The sequence below is a fragment of the Carcharodon carcharias genome, chromosome 4 (genome assembly GCF_017639515.1).
Source record: "Carcharodon carcharias isolate sCarCar2 chromosome 4, sCarCar2.pri, whole genome shotgun sequence".
NCBI classification, from domain to species: domain Eukaryota; kingdom Metazoa; phylum Chordata; class Chondrichthyes; order Lamniformes; family Lamnidae; genus Carcharodon; species Carcharodon carcharias.
The window spans coordinates 116,656,511-116,678,923 of record NC_054470.1 but is presented as its reverse complement, the minus strand read 5'-3'; the positions used below and the strand labels follow the sequence as shown (position 1 = coordinate 116,678,923).

At 43.3% G+C, this 22,413-nt stretch overlaps 1 protein-coding gene across 2 annotated transcripts in view; it reads right to left on the bottom strand.

The window, feature by feature from the left end:
- Positions 1-223: 223 nt before the first annotated feature.
- Positions 224-22,413, bottom strand: part of fktn (fukutin) — a 28,695-nt gene continuing 6,505 nt past the window's right edge. For both annotated transcript variants that reach the window (XM_041185531.1, XM_041185532.1), the window contains exons 3-10: positions 21,938-21,997; positions 19,467-19,664; positions 18,025-18,302; positions 15,610-15,742; positions 14,388-14,517; positions 9,192-9,325; positions 7,472-7,596; positions 224-844 (exon numbers count right to left, since the gene is read on the bottom strand). In XM_041185531.1, the coding sequence (XP_041041465.1) occupies positions 631-844; positions 7,472-7,596; positions 9,192-9,325; positions 14,388-14,517; positions 15,610-15,742; positions 18,025-18,302; positions 19,467-19,664; positions 21,938-21,997 (1,272 nt within the window). In that variant the 3' untranslated portion in view covers positions 224-630. The remainder of the gene's footprint in view (positions 845-7,471; positions 7,597-9,191; positions 9,326-14,387; positions 14,518-15,609; positions 15,743-18,024; positions 18,303-19,466; positions 19,665-21,937; positions 21,998-22,413) is intronic.

The window sequence follows — 22,413 nt, the reverse complement described above, 5'->3', positions numbered from 1 at the left end:
TCGCACTCAGCGTCTCGGCGCCTCGCACTCAGCGTCTCGGCGCCTCGCACTCAGCGCCTCGCACTCAGCGCCTCGCACTCAGCGCCTCGCACTCAGCGCCTCGCACTCAGCGCCTCGCACTCAGCGCCTGTATCCAGGAGTTGCCTGTGTAGTTTCCAAAACCTATCTGCTAATTTAAACTGTAGAATTTTGTTCATGCATAAATATATAATTTAAAATATGAATAAGTTAACATTTTAATCTGAAGTAAAAAAGCATTCAGTAGCACAACATTTACAAAATAGTTCCAATCCACAACTTTCACTGGCAGAATGTTATTCTAAACATGAAATTTAAGGCTTGATTAATGTAGTTTCTAAATGTCTGGTCTGTTTCGGGAAATTCAGTCTGCAAACTGCCTTTCTATGTCATAAGAGGCTTACTTTATTCGGAGGGAAACCTTTACCACTATTAATGCCAATGGACAGCCTTCACCTGATCAGCTCCAGGTGCTGTGATTAGTAATCCTCTCAGTGGAGAGAATCAAACATTAAAGTCGCCCTTTTCCATGTAGTTCTGGTTCATTTGTTGCATCAATGCTCCTCCTTTATCCCATACCCAACCCCACCCCCAATTTTGTTTCAGCCATGCTCAGTGTATCTGGATGACTTCATCCCAGTCTCCAATAGGCCAAATGCCATTTTCTTGCACATTTGCTGGTGAACTTTTCCAATCCCAACTGGTTACAGGGATTTCCCAGTTCTTGCCATAGTTTGCTTCCACATACGGGAGTGTTTTGCAGGGGACGCGTACTTTCAGTTCCAGAAATTCAGTCCAGCACAGGGTAAATTTAGGAAATATGTATCTGCAAAAACAATTTGGTAAGGAAATAAGAAACCAGAATAAGCAAACATAGTATTGGCAGTAGGATACTTGTACAAAACTATAAAATCAATGCAGACGGAGACCGGGTGATCGCTTTGCAGAACACCTCCATTCAGTCTGCAAGCATGATCCCGCGCTTCCAGTCACCTATCATCTTAATTCTCCACCTTGCTCCCACTCTGACGTTTCTGTCCATGGTCAATTAAACTCAATGAAAACTTGAGGAACAGCACCTCATCTTTTGACTGGGCACTTTACAGGCTTCTGGAGCCAACATTGAGTTCAACAGTTTTAGTTTGTAATCTCTGCTCCCATTTTGTTTTGTTTCTTTGCTGGTTTGTTTTTTTCTCTCTAATTTCGTTTACTTTACTTTGGATAGCTGCTATTCAGGATCCTGATATTCACACCTCCCCTAGACACACTAAGATAAAAGCAAAATACTGCGGATGCTGGAAATCTAGAACAAACACAAAAATACCTGGAAAAACTCAGCAGGTCTAACAGCATCTGCAGAGAGGAATACAGTTAACATTTCGAGTCCGAATGACTCTTCATCAGAACTAAGGAAAAATAGAAAAGAGGTGAAATATAAGCTGGTTTAAGGGGGGTGGGACAGGTAGAGCTGGATAGAGTGCCAGTGATAGGTGGAGATTGCCAAAAGATGTCACAGACAAAAGGGTGTTGAAGGTGGTGATATTTTCTAAAGGAATGTGCTAATTAAGGGTAGAAAGCAGGACAAGCAAGGTACAGATAGCCTTAGTGGGGTTGGGGTGGGGTGAAGGAATCGCAAAAGGCTAAAAGGTAGAGATAAAACAATGGATGGAAATACATTTAAAAATAATGGAAATAGATGGGAAAAGAAAAATCTAAATCAATTATTGGAAAAAGGGGGATCGGAAAGGGGGTGGGGATGGAGGAGAAAGTTCATGATCTAAAGTTGTTGAACTCAATATTCAGTCCAGAAGGCTGTAAAGTGCCTAGTCGGAAGATGAGGTGATATTCCTCCAGTTTGCATTGAGCTTCACTGGAACAATGCAGCAGGCCAAGGACGGACATGTGGGCATGTAAGCAGGGTGGAGTGTTGAAATGGCAAGCGACAGGGAGGACTGGGTCATGCTTGCGGACAGACCTAAGGTAAAAAAAAACACCTTTGGTCTGTCCTCTTTTCTATTTTTCCTTAGTTCTGACGAAGAGTCATTCGGACTCGAAACGTTAACTGTATTCCTCTCTGCAGATGCTGTCAGAACTGCTGAGCTTTTTGTTCCCCATGACACACCTTTTGTTTCTTTACTTGTCCCATTGCCACTCCCTTTGGCCTTGCATCGTCATCCCTTTTGTCATTTAATGTCATAGACATGAAACATTAACTCGGTTTCTCTCTCCAAAGATGCTGACGCACCTGCTGAGTATTTCCAGCATTTCCTGTTATTATTTCAGATTTCCAGCATCTGCAGTACTTTGTGTTGTTTTGAGGTATAAATCAACATTTGGTTTCATTAATTTTTAAAAATAATTTTCTCATTTAATAAAAAAATAATGCAATACTCTAATAACACTCACTGGTCTCTGTGAATCAACCATTTTGACTTGACCCCGCACAGTAACCAGTTATTTTGTAACTTCCTCCAGCCCTACAACTAAAAAGGTCTAAAGACCTACTCTGAGAACCCCATGTTCCTCTAACTCTGGTCTCTTGCACATCCCTGATTTCCTTTGTTTCCAAAGCTCTGTAATTCCCTCCCTAAACCTCTATGCCTCTTTTTCCATCTTTAAGAGGCTCCTTAAAACCTGCTTCTTTGACCAAGCTTCTGGTCACCTATCCTAATATCTCCTTGCGCAGCCTGGTGTCAAATTTTATTTGATAACCCTCCCGTGAAGCAACTTAGGATGTCTGACTACCTTGAAAGGTGCTTTAATTGCTGATATGAACCACATGTCTCTATTAGACCATCTGGCAAGCTCTCCCTCTCTGATTCCAGGGCAGTCAGAGATGGTTCAACCAGTAGTTGAGCTGGTCTCAAACTGAGGAAATCCAGACAGAGTTGCTGCTCATGCTGAGGTTATACAAACTGACGTGGCCAGGACTGAATATTTAGCTTGGTGTAAGTGGTACTTATGCTTTACACATTGAGCCAAACATTTCAGATGCCTGAAGCTGGACGAGCAAAATAACAAACGAGAGGAAAACCACCTACTGAAATATGAGGAGGAACAAACCTTTTGTGATGCTTGGTCTTTGTTGCAAAAAGAAATCTGGGGCGGAATTTTACGCTGATGGGATTTTACAGTCCCACCGAAGTCAAAGGACTTATGAACAGCTCTCCACATTTTACAGCCCCACCCCCACTGCAACAAGGCTGTAAAATTCCAGAATCACACAATGCAGAAGAGGCCCTTCGGCCCAGTGAGTCTGCACCGTCCCTGGAATTCATGGAAATGATTCAAAATGTGAATTATTTAAGTTAACAGCAGTTTTAAAATAAATCCAACAGTAAAACACAATGGGCAGAATTTTCTGTTTGTCGGGCGGGTGGGCCTGACCCAATCGCTGGTGGGCGCGGAGCCAACTGCCGCCAGCGATCTGGGCTGCACCGCCATTTTACATGGGGGGGGGGCCAATTAAGGCCCGCCCAGTGTGATGTCCGCCGGGAAGCGCTATGCGCTCCCTGTGCGGGTGGGGGGAGGAATCCCTAAAATCGAGAGTGCCCTCTTTCGCGCATGTACATGAAAGAGCGTACTCATCTCCCTGAGGCTAAGTGCAGCCTCAGGGAGATCGCCTCAACTTTTAAAAATATTAAAAATAGAGAAAAGAAAAATCCCTTACATCCCACTCTGCCCAATATTTTTCTAACCAACAGGCAGCTTATGAAAAAGTAGGATTCAGTGCTATCTCGCAAGGGGAGAAGCTGCTTAAGCTCCATTAAAATGAAGCAAAAAACAATCTGCAACAGGGATTGTTCTATGGAATAGACGTAAGATAGTGTGAACAGCAGAGCACTTCTATGATCTGGAGACTGCTTTTACAAACAAGCAATGGATACACATCATGAAGAAGAGAAAGTCACCCCCATATTCGTAATGACTCAAAGTCAGCTTTTAATAATTTAAAATGTCCTGTTTCAGGTTTTTAACATAAAAACAAAAAGTGGAGTTAAGTTGAAAAAAAATTATTACTAGCTTAGAAGGCAGAGAATTTTTTTAAAAATGGTACAGTTAAGCTAAATGGCAGTTTGCAGAGAGGCGAAGAAATAGTGGTATCATCACTGGACTAAAACTCCACAGGCCCGGGGTAATGCTCTGGGGGCCCAGGTTCAAATCCCACCGCGGCAGATGGGGGAATTTGAATTCAATAAAAATCTGGAATTAAAAGTTTGATGATGACCATGAAACCATTGCCGATTGTTGTAAAAATCCATCTGGTTCACTAATGTCTTTTAGGGAATGAAATCTGCCGTCCTTACCCAGTCTGGCCTACATATGACACCAGACCCACAGCAGTATGGTTGACTCTTAAAACGCCCTCTGAGCAAGGGCAATTGGGGATGGGCAATAAATGCCAGCCTAGCCATCGACACCCACATCCCATGAACGAATAAAAGAAAATTTATAATAATGACACCATCTTTATGAGGCACATTATCAGGCTCGCGCTTAACCCTTGGATTTTTTTCTTTTTAAATAAGCGATACCCAGGTATGTGACCTGAGTCAGCCTTTGATTCCTTTAGTAGTCAGTGGTAGGGCCCTGCTGTTCTTGCTCCACACCCAACTCAGAATGCAAGACCCATATGCACTGCATCATGAAGAAAACAGTCTACACCAGAGTACTTAAAAATGTTATCCTGATACCCTTAAAGAAAAGCACAGCCTGCTGACAAAATTTTTAGCTCGGCAGACGTGCGCAAGCCTGACCCGCTCGAGCATAAAATGACGTGTGTTGATATCAGGCGAGCCTCCCAACATCAACGCGCAGTTGCGTGATATTTCGTTCGGCAGGCGCACGCCAGATTCGGCAGCGTGCCCAACGACAATTAAAAGACCTGTTAAGGCCATTAACAAGGTTACTGAAGTAAATTTTTCGCTGCCCGCCCAACCTTACAGTTGGTAGATAGGCAAAAAGGCCAAGTGGTCTCAGCACTTTTTTGGAAACCTCATCCATGGGCGGGATGAGGTTTCCTAAAGCAAATAAAAATAAAAAATTTAAAGTTTGATTAATAACATGTCCCCGCTCGTGTGACAGGATCATAAGGGGGCATGTTTTTCATATTATTTATTTCTTTATTTTTTTTTGAAAATGCTTCATCTTCCTGAGGCAGCGGTGCCTCTTAGGGAGATTATGAAGTTCGCACTCGTGTGCATGCACGAAGTTCACACTCACCCCACTCCCCACTTCTCCACACCCACAAAGGCAGCACTGAGAGCTGCCACTCGCATTTCATGCTGAGCAGGCCCTATATAGTCTGCCAGCGTGAAATTGCCTTCCGGCCCAGATCGCGGGTGGTGGCCGGCTTCCCGACCACCCCTGCTGACAAGGGCAAGATTCTGCCAATATTTCTGTTCCTGCTGTAAGTCAGGATGAGACATGCATGTAGAGAATGAGTGGTTTCTGTAGGGCACAGCATGTACTGTGTTCAACATACATGCTGCCATTACAGATGCAATATGTATGCATCTTCTGTCTTTACTTTTGGTAAACTGTGAAGTCAAAAGCAATGGTTAGTAGACATTATTTTGCATTGTATATATCATCTTACAGCAAGTTACTAATTGTTTAGAAATTGCCTTCAGCAGAGAACCAAGAGCAGTGTTTCCTCTCAGGTGCATGCCTGCACAGCTAGGCAACAGTCCATCAAGTGCCATACACTTACAGCTGCACACAGCCTGATAGTTAAATGATGTTTACTGCCACTACAGCCCGCAGGCAAAGAACTGATAGACACCTCGACGACAGGAAATTAATGGACAAGAGCCAAGCCTGACATGATTAATCAGGTGGAATTAACAGCTGAAATTCACTCATGTTAGTTCCTGGTGCCCAAACCTATCACTCAGCCTGGCTAATGCACACCAGCTGACTCCTTGAAAGTTAACAGCAAGCAGACATCCTCCCAAAGTCTTCAGTTCCCACTTGGGGGAGAGAAGCATGAGTGGAAATGTTGGAGAGGGAGGTGGCGAGCAGGGAAGTCGGCAGAGGGAAGTGGTAAGCATGGATGTTGGAGAGGGAGGCAATGAGAGAGAAGGTTGGAGGAGGGAAACAGTCAGCAGGAGGGTCGGTGAGTCCAGAGGGTCAGAGAGGGAAGGGGTGAGTGGGTGAGGGAGGCAGTAAGTGGAAGAGTTGGTGAGTCAGAGAGGCGAGAGGTGGTGAACAGGAGGTAAGCTGAAAGAGTTAGTAAGATATTAAGAGTTATTGAATCAGTAAGAGTTAGTAACAGGATTTTTGGGCCAGTTAATACCACTTATCTAGTAATTCTGCTGCAGCTGGTTTTGTAGAATTATTAAAGGAAGATTAATCCCAAAGACATTCAACACATTAAAAACACAAAGACATTTCTAAAGAGTTTGTGAAAAGTTTTAGATTCCTAGTCCAGATTTCCAAACAATAACACAAAGATTCTTGTGAGGTTGTTTCACGGGACATTTTAAACCATGCATACTTCCAAATGCTCAATCGACTCAATTCACTTCTGTATGCATTGTGAGAGACAGTTACTTTAAAAATGGTGAACTGGTTTATTATTACATAATTCATAGATTTTTAATCTAAAAAATCCGTAGGCGGAATAAATGCTACTACTTCCCCAAAAACTACCACTACAGTCACTCTCCCTCCTGCAATTTCATTCTCTCATCACTACAATGCTCTCTTCCCCAGTTCCCAGATGGAATCCCCCTGCTTCAATATTCACTTGACTTACGTGGACACTCTCTCTCTGACTTTCACCCTCCAGTTCACAAGAACCAACCTCTGCAAATTCATAGACACTCTTTACCTCTGCCTGATTATGTTTGTTGATGTGAAGAAGTGAATAAGCTGTTTCCTTCACTATTCATAGTAGTTTTAAGTAAACTCTCAATAAGCTGAAAAAATAAAAGTTGCCTTTTCCACATTTTCTATCAATTCAAAAGGTGAGCCTCCTCAGCTCTTTCTATTTCGAGTTTGTCAAATTGAAACAAAAGATCCTAGTCTTTAGCCACAGCTACCAATTTCTTCTGTCAAATGACTAAAGTACAAGCAACATTATAAAAACTAACACACATCTCTCTCATGTATGGTGGTGTAGTGGTTATGGTACTGAACTTTAAAGCTAGAGGTCATGAATTCAAATGGCCCCATGGTAAGTGTAAAATTGAACTCAGTAAATCTGGTAATTTGCGAACCAGCATGTTACTGTGTCAATGGCTAGGGGTGGTATTCTTTCATCTTCCATAGCAACGGTAACTATCTGGTAAATATATATTATATATAGGTTTTTTGTTTCCCCTGGTGGTGTACATTCACACATTTTCTTAATATTGGTGCAACTAACAAAATTAATTCCTCACACAGATGGAAAAAAATAGAGGGAATATTGACTGCATGTTGAAGTAAATAAATGTTAGCAACATACTTGAATTTTTTGCCAGTTTTGGCCTGGGTTCCTCCATTCCACATGTAATCATCCTCTTCATAGAAGAAGAAGATATCCAGTTTCACATCCGCTGCCTGAAAGGAAAGCTCTAGACTGTCCTCCTCCTGAAACAAAACACAATATAAAAAGGTCGGACTGAGTTAATTTTAGATTCCCTAACATTTTGGTGAGATCAGGGTTAAATAAGACTCTGCTTTGCTTTAATTAATGGGAGGTACTGTCGTCTGATCCGAGCCCAGTTGAAACAGGTTCTGATTAGAATCTAAACTTTTTTTCTGGATTTACTAAAGTGTTCAATTTGACCCAAATTGCCTGCAGACCCAGAAAGCAAAAGAAGCTTTTCCACAGGAAACAAACTCTGAGGCTGGGATTTTGCAGCCCCACTGCCAGTGGGGCTGATGGTGGGGGCGTGGCTGGCCAGACAAAAGTCCACCGACTTTCGACGGGACCAGAAGATCCTGGTGACAGGCGGGGCGAAAAAATCCTGGTCTGAAATACCAGCAGAATAAAGCATTGGGTAAAATGGAAAAGAAGAGTTATTTACCCTTTTATTGCCAACAGTGAACTTTTAGTTCTTACTGAAATTTGGGCCAGGATTTTCCAGCAGCACCACCATCAACGCACCCCCCACCCCCACCACACCACACCACCCCACCCCCCCACCCCACGCGCGGCATAGTGTGCCCCTTGTGGCAATGCAGCAAGCCCATTCAAATCCCCATTGACTTCAGCGGGACTGGAAGATCCCACCAGCGGGTGGGGCTGGAAACTTCTGCCCTTCTTTTTTATGCAGTGCTGCTCCAGAGGGCTTTTCTCCCCTCTTGAGAGTTTCATGAGCATGTGGTCATTTTCCTCAGCTGACAGCCACAGCATCTGGGCAGCAAAGCATCTCCCTCTAATCCCAGCAAAAAGGGGGAGGTTCTCTCATCTGCAAAAAAAAACTTTGCCTCAAACAGCATCTTTAACGCATACCACTGAAAGTTTCAACTGCTGACATTATTGGAATACATTTTTTATTCACTGTTCCTGCTGCCTCATTATTATTTTTTACAATATAGGCTTATGTAACATGTTCCAGAAGGGTGAAACCTTAAAACTCTGATGATGTATCTCTCTCTTGTGCTCACTCAACCATACAGCGCACCAACAGGAGCTAAAACTTTACAGCCCAGTGGAATAGTCTAAATGCTGGGTTTACAACAGAATTTGAGCACCAGGGTTCATAGAATGGGCAGGTCTGTACTGGAGAAACTTCTTGGAAGCACGTCGAACATGCTAATTCATTTTTTTTTCCAGTATTATATTACTATTAATGTACCTGTGGTATTTTTAAGCCGTACTTATTGGTGTATATGAGGAAACAACCTGACCGTTGAAGACTTGGCTGGTTTTATAGTAGTTGCCATTTGTTGGTTTATAGCTTTATAAGCAAACGGATTGCTTTAACGTAGCTTTTCCTACTTGTATTATGATTGGAGGAATTGAGCTAATTGCTACTGCTCACTTAACAGGATTTGTGACTGTCTTGGCAATCAACTTTAAATAATACTTGAGCTAATAATGTGGTTTTTGTCTTCAGAAACTCTTGATTGAAACCGATTCTAATAGGTGTAAAGCACTTAATCATTGACAAAAAATGTTAAATTATCTAAGAAATATATGATTCATGATGACGTAGCAAATCATGCAGTGGACTCACTTTACCAAACTTATGTTTCAATGGAAGTCCAGCCCTCTGGAACGCTGTGATAATGTCAGCCTTATAATCCTTTATCAATATTCCCAAATCCACATCTTTACTGTATGGGATGATATTACATTGTCTGAACCACCCTAGAAAAATCAGAAATAAAAACTTAGGGCAGCATTAATCATTGTCGGCTTCCACTACTCAAGTCCAAAATATCAAACAATTTGTAACAACGTCAAAAGGCCATGTTTGGACTTCATGTCACTTGCAGCAGCTTGTTTTATTTCTGAGTCCAACATCACTTTCCCAAAGCTTGCTTGGCTGCAATGATCAAAACATCACTTTGTTTCTGAAAGGGGAAATAATAATAACCCCACAATTTCACCTACCATAATAACGTTGAAAAGTCCTAACAGATCTCCAGTTCCACTGGAAGTGCTGTCTGGAAATTAGCAACGTAATTTCCTCTTTTCTAATCTCTTTCCATTCTTCTGAACTCCCCTTCTCTTCAAAGCCTTTTTGTCTTCTGCCTGCCAATATTCCCTTTTGTAGTTTTATCCTTTTTCCTTCCATCCCAAAGATTCTACCTGCTAAATTATGTTTTCTACACTTTCCTACATTAAAACAGTGACTGCACTTCAAAAGTACATCAGGGGCTGTGAAGCGTTTTGGGGTGTCCTGAGGACATGAAAGGCGCTACAGAACTGAAAATATTTCTATTTGAAAAAAACACATGGGGGAGAATTTTCCCCATGTTGGGTGGGCCGTGCAGGAGCGAGCCTGATTGGTGCCCGCGATCAGGTCTGCGCTGCCATTTTACACGGGTGGGCCAATTAAGGCTAGCACAACACATTTCTCAACTCCCAAGGATAGCGGGAGTGGATGGGCGGTGGTGGGCATGCATAGACTGCCGGGTCCAATGGTGACCTGGCAGCCTGTTTAAATGAAGGCCTGGCAGCCTTAGCAAGGCTGCTCACAATGGCAGGGAGAAGAGCACAGCAGAGGACTACTGTGCATCATGCAAGTCCAGAGGGTGGGCCAGCGGGTCAGGCCAGACTGGAGGGAAGGCCACTGGGACAGGCTAGGCTGGATGGAAGGCCATTGGGACAGGCCAGGCTGGAGGTCCACCCCTGAGGGCACAGAGGAAATCCACTCACCACCATCACACCATCTCTGCCAGGCAGGCAACAGCGCAGATACTAGCACAAAGGTGGGAATTAGATCTTCGGCTAGTGTCCCAGGGCACGGCGGTGAGGGCACTTCACACTCACTTGAGGTGCGGGCAGAGACAGAGAGTGCCCAGGGCACCGGCAGTCGGAGGATTGCTGGAGACCAGGCACATGCTCAGTCGGTGACTGATGACGTGCCTCTGGAGTCACCCGTGAGGCAGCAAACGCTGGAAGTGCAGCAGGGTATGCGGGAGGTTCTGGCGGAGATACATAAGGCTATGCGTGGCTTGGTGCCCATGCTTGAGGAGTCCACGCGGAGCATCACCAATGCATTGAGCCTCATTGCCGAGCACCCTGCTTCCTCCATGGAGAGAGTGGCGACTCTCATGGAGATGCTCCTTCAATCAAGGCCTCCTGGGGTTGCGCTCGGACCTGCAGGCCCTCACAACGGCATTGACCTCAGCTGGTAATTGCCCGTGTGGGAGATGGTTTGGGCACCAAGTATCCCAGCTCGGTGCCCATCCCTCTACATTGAGCAGGGAGGTCCAAAGCTGCCTGTCGTCTACACGGGCTCCTCTCAGGGCGGTCCAGATGAGGGCAGCAGCCCCTCCGCCCCTCTGCCAGTGACCATGGCATCCGATCAGGCTGCGGCAACTGGGGAGATGCCAGCTGTGGAACTGGCCGCTCCCTCCCAGGCAGGACCAGCACAGGCTCCATGAGCCAGAGGACCTCTGCCAAGGTCATCGAGACCGACAGGACAGCACAGTGAGCAGGCTGTCTCAGATGCCACTCCCAGCACATAGATGGAGCACCCATGAGCATAAATTTAAGGCACCTTAGGCACACCACGGGTTTCTCACTGGTGCTTTTATGTTGGCTCATAGTACTTTCTGGAAGACTTGGGTGTGATGTCCAACACCTTTTCTTTTGGTTTATGAAGTTACATTTGTTCCCTCAATGAATTCTGACATGCTGCCATGCCTCCAGGTGATTCCTTACTTCTGCAAGTGGACGGGAATCCATGATGTTGTGAGTTGTTTGATATTGAGCTTTATTGACAAGGGCCTTAGTTAATGTTCCTATCCAGGCTGATTTAACACTCATGTATTGAGTATGGAGCCTGCAGCCCTGGTGTGTGTTGAAGATCCATCTGTGGTAGACTAGCTGAAGGTTCTTTGGATTAAAGCCTCCCGGGTGACCCTGCCTCCCTGGAGTATGCCCAGGTCAGCGTCTATCCCCTCAGCATTCTCCTGTGCGTGCTCATCCTCGGACTCAATGCCGGACTCATCGTGTGCATCTGGAGCAACTGCATCTATGTCTTCCTCATCCACTGCGTCGCCCTTTTCCAGCACCAGATTATGGAGAGCGCAGCATGCAACCACTATCAGCGTGCACCCCCTGAGCAGTCCAGGCATCAGAAGCGCATCTTGAAAAGACTGATGGTTCTCTCCACCACAGCCCTTGTGTTGCCCTGGCTCTTATTGTACTGCTGCTCAGCCTCTGTTCTTGGATGGCGGAGAGGCATCATGAGCCACCTTCTGAGGGGATAGTCCTTGTCACCCAGCAGCCATCCATCCAGCCGGGCTGGAGCACTGAAGAGCCTCAACACCTGGGCGTCTGAGGATGTAAGCGTCGTGGGAGCTGCCTGGGTACCTTGCATAAACTTGCAGAATCTGCATCCTGTGATCACACACTATCTGCATGTTCATGGAGTGGAATCCTTCCTGTTGACGAAGGCACCGGGCTCATCCGCTGGCGCCTTGATGGCCACATGTGTACAGTCTATAGCACCCTGGATGCGGGGGAAGCCAGCAATGGCCGCGAAGCCTCTGGCTCGCTCTGTTTGTCTGGCCTCGTCCCAGCGGTAGTGGATGAAAGTCAATGCATGCCTGAACAGAGCATCTGTCACCTGCTTGATACAAGTGTGGACAGCTGATTGGAAAACTCCGCAGGGAGCACCTACCAAGCCCTGGAAAGAGCCAGAGGCATAGAAGTTGGGGGCAGCTGTGACCTTTAGCGCCACTGGCATGGGGTGCCTACCCACACAGTTTGCAGAGATTTCAGGGCATATCATCTGACAAATGGAGGTGACTGTCTCCCTTGAGAGACATAGCCTCCTTCAGCACTGTACCTCAGACATGTTGAGGTAAATGTTTCGCCGTCTGTATACCCTGGCAGCAGGATAGTGGCGTCTTCTGCGGCCCCTTCTGCCTTGGACTTCCTGTTGACCCTGCGCCCCTTGTGCCTGCATCTCTCCTCCCAAAGGTGGCTCCCCTGGAGGCTGAATGTGGGCTCCTGGCCTCCTCCCCCTTCTGGCCCTCCCTTCTTCCTCAGAGGAGGTGCCTCCAGTGGAGATCACAACTTCCATTCCCAGGCTAAGGGAAGGTTTCCTGAAAGCTGCAGGCCCCAAAAATGATCTTTACCGTAGAGTCCTGACCTTCTGTCCAAGCAGCTGGTATGAGTTTTGCAGTATTCCTGCTCACACATTAACTTTCACACTTAAATACCTGAAAGATAACATTTGCGACCCCAGTCACCCCTTATCCTGCCCGTGGATGAGGTTTATATAAATGTCTTCTACCCGCCTGCCTGTTGCGCCCGTGCGACGTCCTGAAGATCACAAGGGCCCTGTAAAATAGCAGACAATTGCTGCCTCAAGGGCCTTAACTGGGTGATTAATTAATGATGGGTGCGCATCTGAGAACGCTGCGTGCCCGCCCACCTAAATATCGCAATGGTGCTTGGTGATGTCAAGACATTTGCCCAACGTCACCGCGCATCATTTTACACGTCAATGTGTGGGGCCCGCCCCCACACACCAATGGGAAAATTCTGGCCATGGACTCGAAATGTTAACTCTGTTTCTCTCTCCACAGATGCTGCCAGACCTGCTGAGTTTTTCCCGCATTTTCTGTTTTTATTACAAAATCAGAATCATTCAACGCATGAAAACCCACTCTTTCAACAGGCTGTCTACACAGACTTCCAACTACTTAATCCTTGCACAAATATTCACTGGTCGTCAAAGGTCTTCAGGTAAAACTAATATTATTCTGTACCCACATTCCTACCATTCAACTCTGCAGCCCCCCCCACCCCAACCAACTGCAAAAAAGAAGCACCGTGAACTGGAACCACCAACCTTACTTGCTCTTCCGAACAGCAGTCAGCATAAACTCAGCTGGAACAGGAGAGTTTCCTAGTCAGCCTATACTGCAGCAGGTAATGGCAAACAAATGCAGTACTTTGCCAAGCATAATCATAGACCAATCAAATGGATGTCGATGGTTGCCATGGCCTCTTAGGGCATGGTTCTTTAAGTAGGAAGAAGATCAACTCAGCCATATCCATTGTTGGGCGTCTGCTCTATATAATCACTACTCAGTAGTGGTGGGGGTGGTGGGGTGGGGCCTTTAGAAGGGGGAGGAATTTTCTTCTAAATGCTAGACTAATCTTAATTGAGGCTGGTTACTTTTACATCTGTATCCTTTAGTTTGTCCTTGAAGTTTCAGTCAAATGTCCTTACATTAAGATCATCTCTGCCTTGCAACATTTCAGCCTCTCTGGGACTCCATTCTTTTTCCTAATGTGGTCTTTGTGTTGAACTTTTATAAATCCGAAATGTATTAATTAATACTTTACGGACAATTATTTGTTACCTGATGTACACAATTTCGGTCCAGTTCATGGTTTAATGGTCATTCCCAAGGCTCCTCCATTCCACTGATTGCAGGTTAATTTTTTCTAAGATCTTTTAGCTTCTTTAATCTGCATCTATTTGTCCCCTTATGGTTGCAATTTCTACCCAAAATTATTACATTTATTTCATTACTGTAGACTGTTCTAGTCCTTCCATTCCACAAACCACAGGGGATTGCTTAACTTCTCAGATTGCTGGGAGTTTGAATACTCTCACATCTTCACTAACCTTTCCCCCTTGTTTTAATTGAAATCATTAATTGAAATTGTATATTTCCAAAGAAAATCTCAGCACATTTTCAGAAAGCTATTCCAAATTTTGCACATGGTACGTTACCTAGACACGTTCCACTGCTGAGCCAGAATGGCACGTCCTGTCGATTCAATATCTTTGCAGCCCGATGAAGCAAATCCTTTGCCTTTTTCTTAAATTCCATAGCACCTTGGGATGTGTCTTCAGGGTACACCTATAATTAAACAGTTGTGTATGGGATTTAAAGCAGAGTAACCAGTGAACCACCCACTATAAATAGGTACACCCTTCTGAATGTAGCCAGCCTCGTTATGTGACTGTAAACAGGCCTGTTTGAATAACTTGTTGTTAAATATTAATTATAATGTCTCCCACCCAAACAATGAATAGCAATGTCAAGGGCACAGTGATGAGTAAACTGACAAAAACATAATATTAAAGTTGTAATTAAGCTAGTGAATGAGGAATAAATATGAAGCCATTATACTGGTAACTTGGGCAACAAAAGACATGCTGCTTAGGGAAACAAGACCAATATATTGTTCAGGTAATTAAGTGCAAACTTACAAAGCAAGCATACAGTTAGCAAATGACTATAAATATGTTTGGTTTGTGTGATCTGTTGGACAGGATTTCCGTTAAGGTGTCTCAGTGGGTTTACTGTATTAATTTGGGTAAATGTAATGTAGCTCAGTACTTTTGACTTTTTGACCTCCATTTCCAAGTTAAGAACAGCTTGTGCGCTCCAAAGTTGTCTAATCTCAAAGTACTCAATCATTACTTTCCCCTATAAGTTAATGATAAACTTTATAAAAGTTCAATTCAAAACATGACAAAAGCTACTTAGATTTATGATTCCAAGACCTGAATTCATTAAAAAACATCTTACTGGCCCTGATTTAAACTCTCTAGTCCAAACACTGAAATTAACAAAAAAGTAATGATTTTTCAATTTACGCAAGTTGATGTCCAGAATATTTTTTCTATTTCGAACTACATTTTCCTCTTCCTTTTATTTCACTATTTATTTAGCTCAATAGTGAAAAATTGTGTTCACAATTTGGCAAAGTGTATTAAGATCAAATCCAATCTCTTCTCCAGCCCCTACCCGAATCTCAAATTGTGCATCCACTTCACCAAAATTGTGGAATATTTCCAACATACACTAGAACGTTAGTTGCTAGATGTTAAATCTAAAAAAAATGCTGATTCTATTCTTGCGTTTTAGCTTTTTATGGCAACAGGACTTGGCCATAATTATAATAATAATAATAATCGTTGGGAATTTATTAGTGCATAGACTAACCTGATAAAACATTCTTGCTTCCTTGTATCTGCATTCAACAAACCTGGAATGAGAAACCTCTTCTAGAAAATTGGCTATTTCCTTAGGAACATGGATTTCTAGTCCATCAATTGAAGCCAGATGCAGCTCAGATCTGTAATAACAAATACAATGCTGGCAAAATAAGTGAGTGGATGCTTCTCTCTCCTCTCTGTTAGCAGCACTGTTTGAGGTTGAAATGCATAGTTAAGTAAGGTAAGAGGCAATATTAAAGAACACCATATCTCCTTTATAAATTATAAAGATTTTCCTTTTCCCACCTATTTCCATTACATAAAGAAAAAACCCCACTAGAGCTATACCTTGAGTGCCCTACCATCCATTCTTAATTAGCACATTCGTTTAGATAATATCACCAACTTTAACTTTAACACCTATGTGTTCTATTGTACTATTGTCATTGACATCTTTTGCTATCACTGCTTGTTTGTCCCTACAACCACACACCCCCAACTCTCTGTCTCTCTATCTCTCCGCCCCCCACACACACAACTTAAACCAGCTTATATTTCAGCTCTTTCTTGGACTCGAAATCAAGTTCTGTCGAAGGGTCATGAGGACTCGAAACGTCAACTCTTTTCTTCTCCGCCGATGCTGCCAGACCTGCTGAGTTTTTCCAGGTAATTCTGTTTTTGTTTTGGATTTCCAGCATCTGCAGTTTTTTTGTTTTTGTTTTTAAAGAACAATAGCTTTGTCAGTCGAGGGCACATTATACAATTACATCCTCAGGCAATGCTAAGGTGTGATATGCTTGGTAATGGGATCTCCTTGGTTGATATTGCCCTGCATCACTAATCCAGTGTTTGGATTATAAAATGGCATTTATTAAAACAGGAATCCACACAGGACCCCTGCAAATACATTTCTTTTTTCCCTAAATTATTTTTGTGATAAAGTGCAGTTTCTCTGTGGAATCTCCAAGCCAGAGAAACCACTGAGTACATAACAGGCTGGTGGAACAGTTTTAATAGGTACTCTTTTGTTGACTGACAAAAGTTCAAGTTGCTGCAGATTTGTTGATCCCAAGACTTAAGTTATTCAATTAACGTCTAAATTCTAGAATTTCTGATGAAGACATTTCAAGTAAACGTATTGTCATTAGTGTTAAATTAATGCTAACTGGGAGCATAGACTAAAGTCAAGCAAAGTAGAAGTGTTTTGAATACTGTGCATTGGAATGTAAGGAATAGGCGCAGACCATATGGCCCCATGAGCCTGCTCTGCTATTTTATAAGATCAGGGATGATCCTTGACCTCAACGTCACTTTCTCGAGTGATCCCCATATCTCTTGTTCCCTTGACAGTCCAAATATTTATAGTTCTCAGCCTTGAATATACTTCAGACTGAGCACCCACAACTCTCTGCAGTAGAAAACGCCAAAGATTCACAAACTTTTGAAATTTCTCATCTCAGACCAAAATGGTCAAATGCTTATCCTGAGACTACTCCCCGGGGTTCTGGACTCTCCAACCAGGGGAAATAGCCTCTTAGCATCTCTCTTGTGAACCCTTCTCAGAATCTTATGTGAAAACATCCCATCAAGGATAGTGGTTGAGAATGTTTAATGGAATAATGCTTGGCAATACACATGCAATCTCCATGATGCCAGTTAAAAAACCAAGTCCATGTAGTAAATATACAATTTGACTTATTCAATCAACATAAATCAATGGTGTTGCTAGAGATGATGCATGAACAGCTTCTAACAAAAAATGAACACAGCCAAGTGGAAAAATCTATTTACAACCTCAGGATTTCTCAGTTGCTTATTCGGTTAAATACAGTCACAAGGTTAAAAAAGACACAATGGGTGGGGGGGGGTGGGGGAGGGGGGGGGGGGGGGGATTAAAGTCCATGCAAAATGTGCGTTTACATAAATATACAGTCCAAATAAAATGGAATAAATCATAAAAGCAAAATATTGCGGATGCTGTAAATCTGAAATAAAAGCAGAAATAAATCACAGGTTGCTTGGAGTCATATTGCTATGTCATTTCATAGATGTTGAGCCCTGAAATGAAATTCTGAGGCGCTTGCTACTCCAACTTTAACCCATTTCTCTGCGTAATTAATCTAATCACCAATTCTTGGGACTTGGATAGATTTAACTCCCACTCTTCAAATTTTAATAGTGACCTGCACTTAGGTCCTATGGCCTTCAGCTCTGTGACAATTCAAAAAGCATTTCATTGGCTGTGAAGCAGTTTGGGATGTCCCAAGGTTCTGAAAGGTGCAAAAGAAACACAGCCCCTCTATTGGAAAAATAGAAAATGATTGAGTGACTACAGAGGTTACACTGAAGCCCTATTAACAGATCTTGACTTGGACCAGCAGCACATTTCTGGCAAGTCTCGAATCACTTAGTTTCCACTTACTTGTTGAAGGCTCCAGGGTAACGCCCAAATTGCAGCTTTCGGAAGTGCACAAATTTTTTGTCCGCATTTTGCTTGAGCCGCAGCTGCCCGTGCCATAGGAAGTTGCCGCTCCTTTCATAAAATACCACCAAGTGGATAGCGTGATTCTGTAGCTTAAAGATGTAGTGCAATGGAATTTCTGTACCAGAAAGACCATCCATTCCAGCCAGCCTTGGGTCTTTACCACTCAGCTCCATCCACTGAAAACCCTCCTCTTCAGCTTCTTTCTTCAGGAACACCTTAGCGAATTTCAAAAATATTTATTTTTATACAAAATCAGTCAGTATTTTCAAACACCATTTGATCTGATATGGTTGAAACTGGTGCAAGAGGTTCCTCTTCATCCATTGAAGTGACTCAGCATCTTGCATTAGGATTAATGTTAACCAAATGACTTTGAAGGTGGCTTAAATCTAATGTGTAATGAGCTTATTTATACAGAAGCAAATAAAAAAGTATAAATCAGACCAAAATAAATACCTGTCACCAGTATATTTTTTTTCTGGAATCAACCTGCGAAATCATTTCAACACGTTGTTAAAATGAAGGAAAACATGTTTCGAAGCCACATGGTGCCCTTCTCACTGCAGTGGTCAAACATGTGGCTGCCAAGTGAACTGAGGCTTTTGGGCTGTGCTTAGTCCAGGCAACTGGCTCACTTCAGAGCAAGCAAGTATTCCCCTCCTTATTTCGTGAATGTTCAAAATCCTCAATTAGAAATTAAACATTTTTTTAAGCTTCTCAGCAGGCAGAATCTGAGGTGTAAATGGATGTTGAACTCCATAACACTTGATAGGTATTAAAGAATTACACACCTATTCTTTAATAAAAGGATTTATGATTTGGTTAATTTTAGTCCAAAGAACAACTTGAGCTTCAAACCCAAGGTCCCACCCTCATATTCTGCACAACAAAAAGCATAGCTTCCCTTAGGTTAGTTTTAAAAATCCGAAGTCATGTTAAAATTTTATTGATAAATATAACATACTATCATTATAATTTAAACATGGAAGTATCTATCACATACGTATCATCAGATCATAAAGCAAGGAGTAAGAAAAAGCCATTTAGTCCTTTCCTTTTTTTTAATTTATTCGTTCACAGGATGTGGAAATCACTGGCTAAGCCAGCAGTTACTGCCCATTCCTAATTGCCCTTGAGAAGGTGGTGGTGAGCCACCTTGAACCACTGCAGTGCGTGTGGTGTAGATGCACCCACAGTGCTGTTAGGGAGTTTGAGGATTCTGACACAGTGACAGTGAAGGAACGGTGATATAGTTCCAAGTCAGCATGGCACGTGGCACCATATAGCACCTCCTTGTGCATCAACCACTACTGAAATACAGCCCTTTCTATTGGAAAGAAGGAAAAAAATTGAGTGACTACAGAGGTATCGGCACTTACTTCATTTTTCCAAAATTTGTCCAATAGTGCAAATGTGGTGAAGTCCCTGGGTACACACAGGTACTTGCAGGTCAGCCCACTGCCTGTACTTTCCTCATGGTGAATATTCTCATTCATCCGTCCCAAAACCAAAGGATCAATGAGATATAAAGGAATGTTGTGGACCGATACCAAGCCAAGAAACTTTTTGACCACTTTCTAGGAAAGAATACACATGCAGCGTTAATAAAATTACTACAAAGCACTATCCACAGTTAGCAAAAGCACGCAATCCTTTGTACAATTCTGCACCAAATCTAATGTGGCTTCTATAGTCAAACAAATAATCTCCAGGTTTGTTAGAGCTCACTGGTGGTGGGATGGTGGGAAACTGTGGGCATTCAATTGAATCGAAGACCGAAAGTGAGACACTGAGGGCAGTGCATGGTGGTGCCAGAGTTGGTGTTAAAGAGGCTGAGTAGGTGTCTAATGGGCACAGAGGCTCAGAGGACAGGCAGCAGTAGTTAAACATCAAATTTAATAGATATATTTATGTTGATGTGTATTAATTTATAGATAGGAATCTTTCCTACCTTTGTTCACCTGGTGGGCAAAAAATCATTTACATTAGGCTGCAGATGTGGAATACGTAACTACATAGATCAAGAACAGCATAATCCAGCTTGCTCTCAGATCCTAGAGGTCACTTATCTCCATCCTGCTGTGGCAAGAACATGGAAACAAGATCACCTAGTCAATTCCATTCAAATTATCAGCCAACTCCAGTTCCAGGAAAATATTTGACCACCACTCCACATGGATTCAGAAGTCTGAACATCAGGTTTTGTTTGTTTCAGCCGTGTCAGAATTCACTACAGTAAGTAGCAATCTTGACAGAGAAGTGCTAGGGGGAGGTTGTTTGTGTGTGTGTGTGTGTGTGTGTGTGTGTGGTCTTACAGATGAGAGACAGGTATTAGGGAGAGGAATAGAAAATGTCAGTGGGATGGGTGGAGAGACAGGCGCAAAACATACACAGTCTTCATACTGAAAACTTAATAACGGAATAGTCCACCATTTCTTTAGCAGAAATTAAGAACTAAGAGCAGCAGCAAACCCTACAGCCCCTTGAACCTACTCCGCCATTCAAGAAAACAACGGCTGGCCCTCTGCATCAACTCCACTTTCTCGCCCTAGCCCAACATCCCTTGATTCCCTTTGTATCCAAAAATCTAAAACATCAATTTTAAATAAATTCAATGACTGAGCATTCACAATCCTCTGGGTCGAAGGATTCTAAAGATTCACAAACTCGGGTAAAGATTTCTCTTCCTCTCAGCCCTAAATGGTTGAATCCTTACCCTCAGAGTGGATCCCCTTAGTTTCAACTCTCCAGCTAGGGGAGGGCCTCAGTGCCTACCCTGTAAACCCCACTCAGAATTCTACGGGGAGAACTTTTTCCCCGTCAGGCAGGCCGGACAGGAGCGGGTACAGGCAGGCATGGAGCCGATCGCCGCCCGTGATCAGCTGTGCGCCGCCGTTTTATGAGGGTGGGCCAATTAAGGCTCACGCAGCATGATGCATGCCCGGTAACGCTCAGCGCTACCCATGCGGGTGGGGGGGATGAAGGAGAGTCGAGGCCTGAGCTCTTTCGCGGATGCGTGTGAAAGAGTACAGAAATCTCCCTAAGGCAGTTCCATGCCTCAGGGAGATTAAGGACAGGTGTAAAGTTGTGAAAAGAAAAAATAAAATTAATCAGACATGTCCCCTCATGTCACATGAGCTGGGACATGTTTATGAATTTTATTAAAATTTTTTATTTTAATTAATAAAACCTTCATGAAACCTCATCCCGCCCATGGAGGAAGTTTCATGAAAAATGTGAAGGCCACCTGGGCTCTTCACCTGCTCACCAACCTTAGGTTGGACAGACAGCCCTGACAATGACGTTAATTAATTTATTAATGGCCTTAACTGGCCTTTGACAGTTTGGCAGGCGCACCTGCCGAACGAAAGATCGGAATGACGCGTGGCGATGTTGGGGCGCACCTCACCGCACGTCATTTTACGTGTCAGCGTGCGGAGCCCGTGTTTCCATGCAATCACCGCTCATTCTTCTAAACTCAAGGGAACATTGGCCCATTCTCCTCAATCGCTCCTTATAGGTCAACCCTCACAACCCAGGGATTCGGAAGTGATGTTTGGAACAAAAATGGGTTATAAAAGTGTCCTAGCCAATATTCTTACCTAATTGCACAAACAATTTCATTTCATTCCTGTCTGTAAGATCATGCTGCGCACAAAATGATGGCTATGCCTATATAAAACAGCAGTAACTATACTTGAAAGCCATTCATTGCCTATATTATGTATTAGAACATCTGAGAGATGTGATAAGCACTGATATAACTGCAAATTCTTTCCTTAATCTCTCTGCCAGGACCTATTCAGAACCACAAAACAGAACAGCAGTGCAGCCTAAATGATATACATACCCAGTGCACACTGTCTTCCATGGAATAACTTCCTTTGAAACCAGAAATGTCTGCCCCATTCTAAAATAAACCAACACAACAAAATAAATTTTACAAGATTCCCTGTAAATCTTAATCTATGTGCATGACACTGTAGTACAGCATGTAAACTAAGATCCAACTAGGGATTCAGAAGATTTTTGGAGCTTTACTAGTCTGGGGCTCTGTAGAACAGTGGGGTTCTGAACCAGCATTTTAAAAGGACTTCATGGATATGAACAACATTTGAATTTCCTTGTTAAACCACATTAATGTTAAAGCAGCCTCTAATGGCAGAAGGAGCTGCAGCAACTCATTACATTTCCCAATTTTACCTGTCCATCAGACTTTGCGGAGCATTGTTTTTGCTTCCAGTCCTGCAGGTCAGGTGAACTTTTCAGTTTCTTTAAGAACTGTTTAGGACTGCCATAATAGGCACTCTATCTGTCATGATAAGC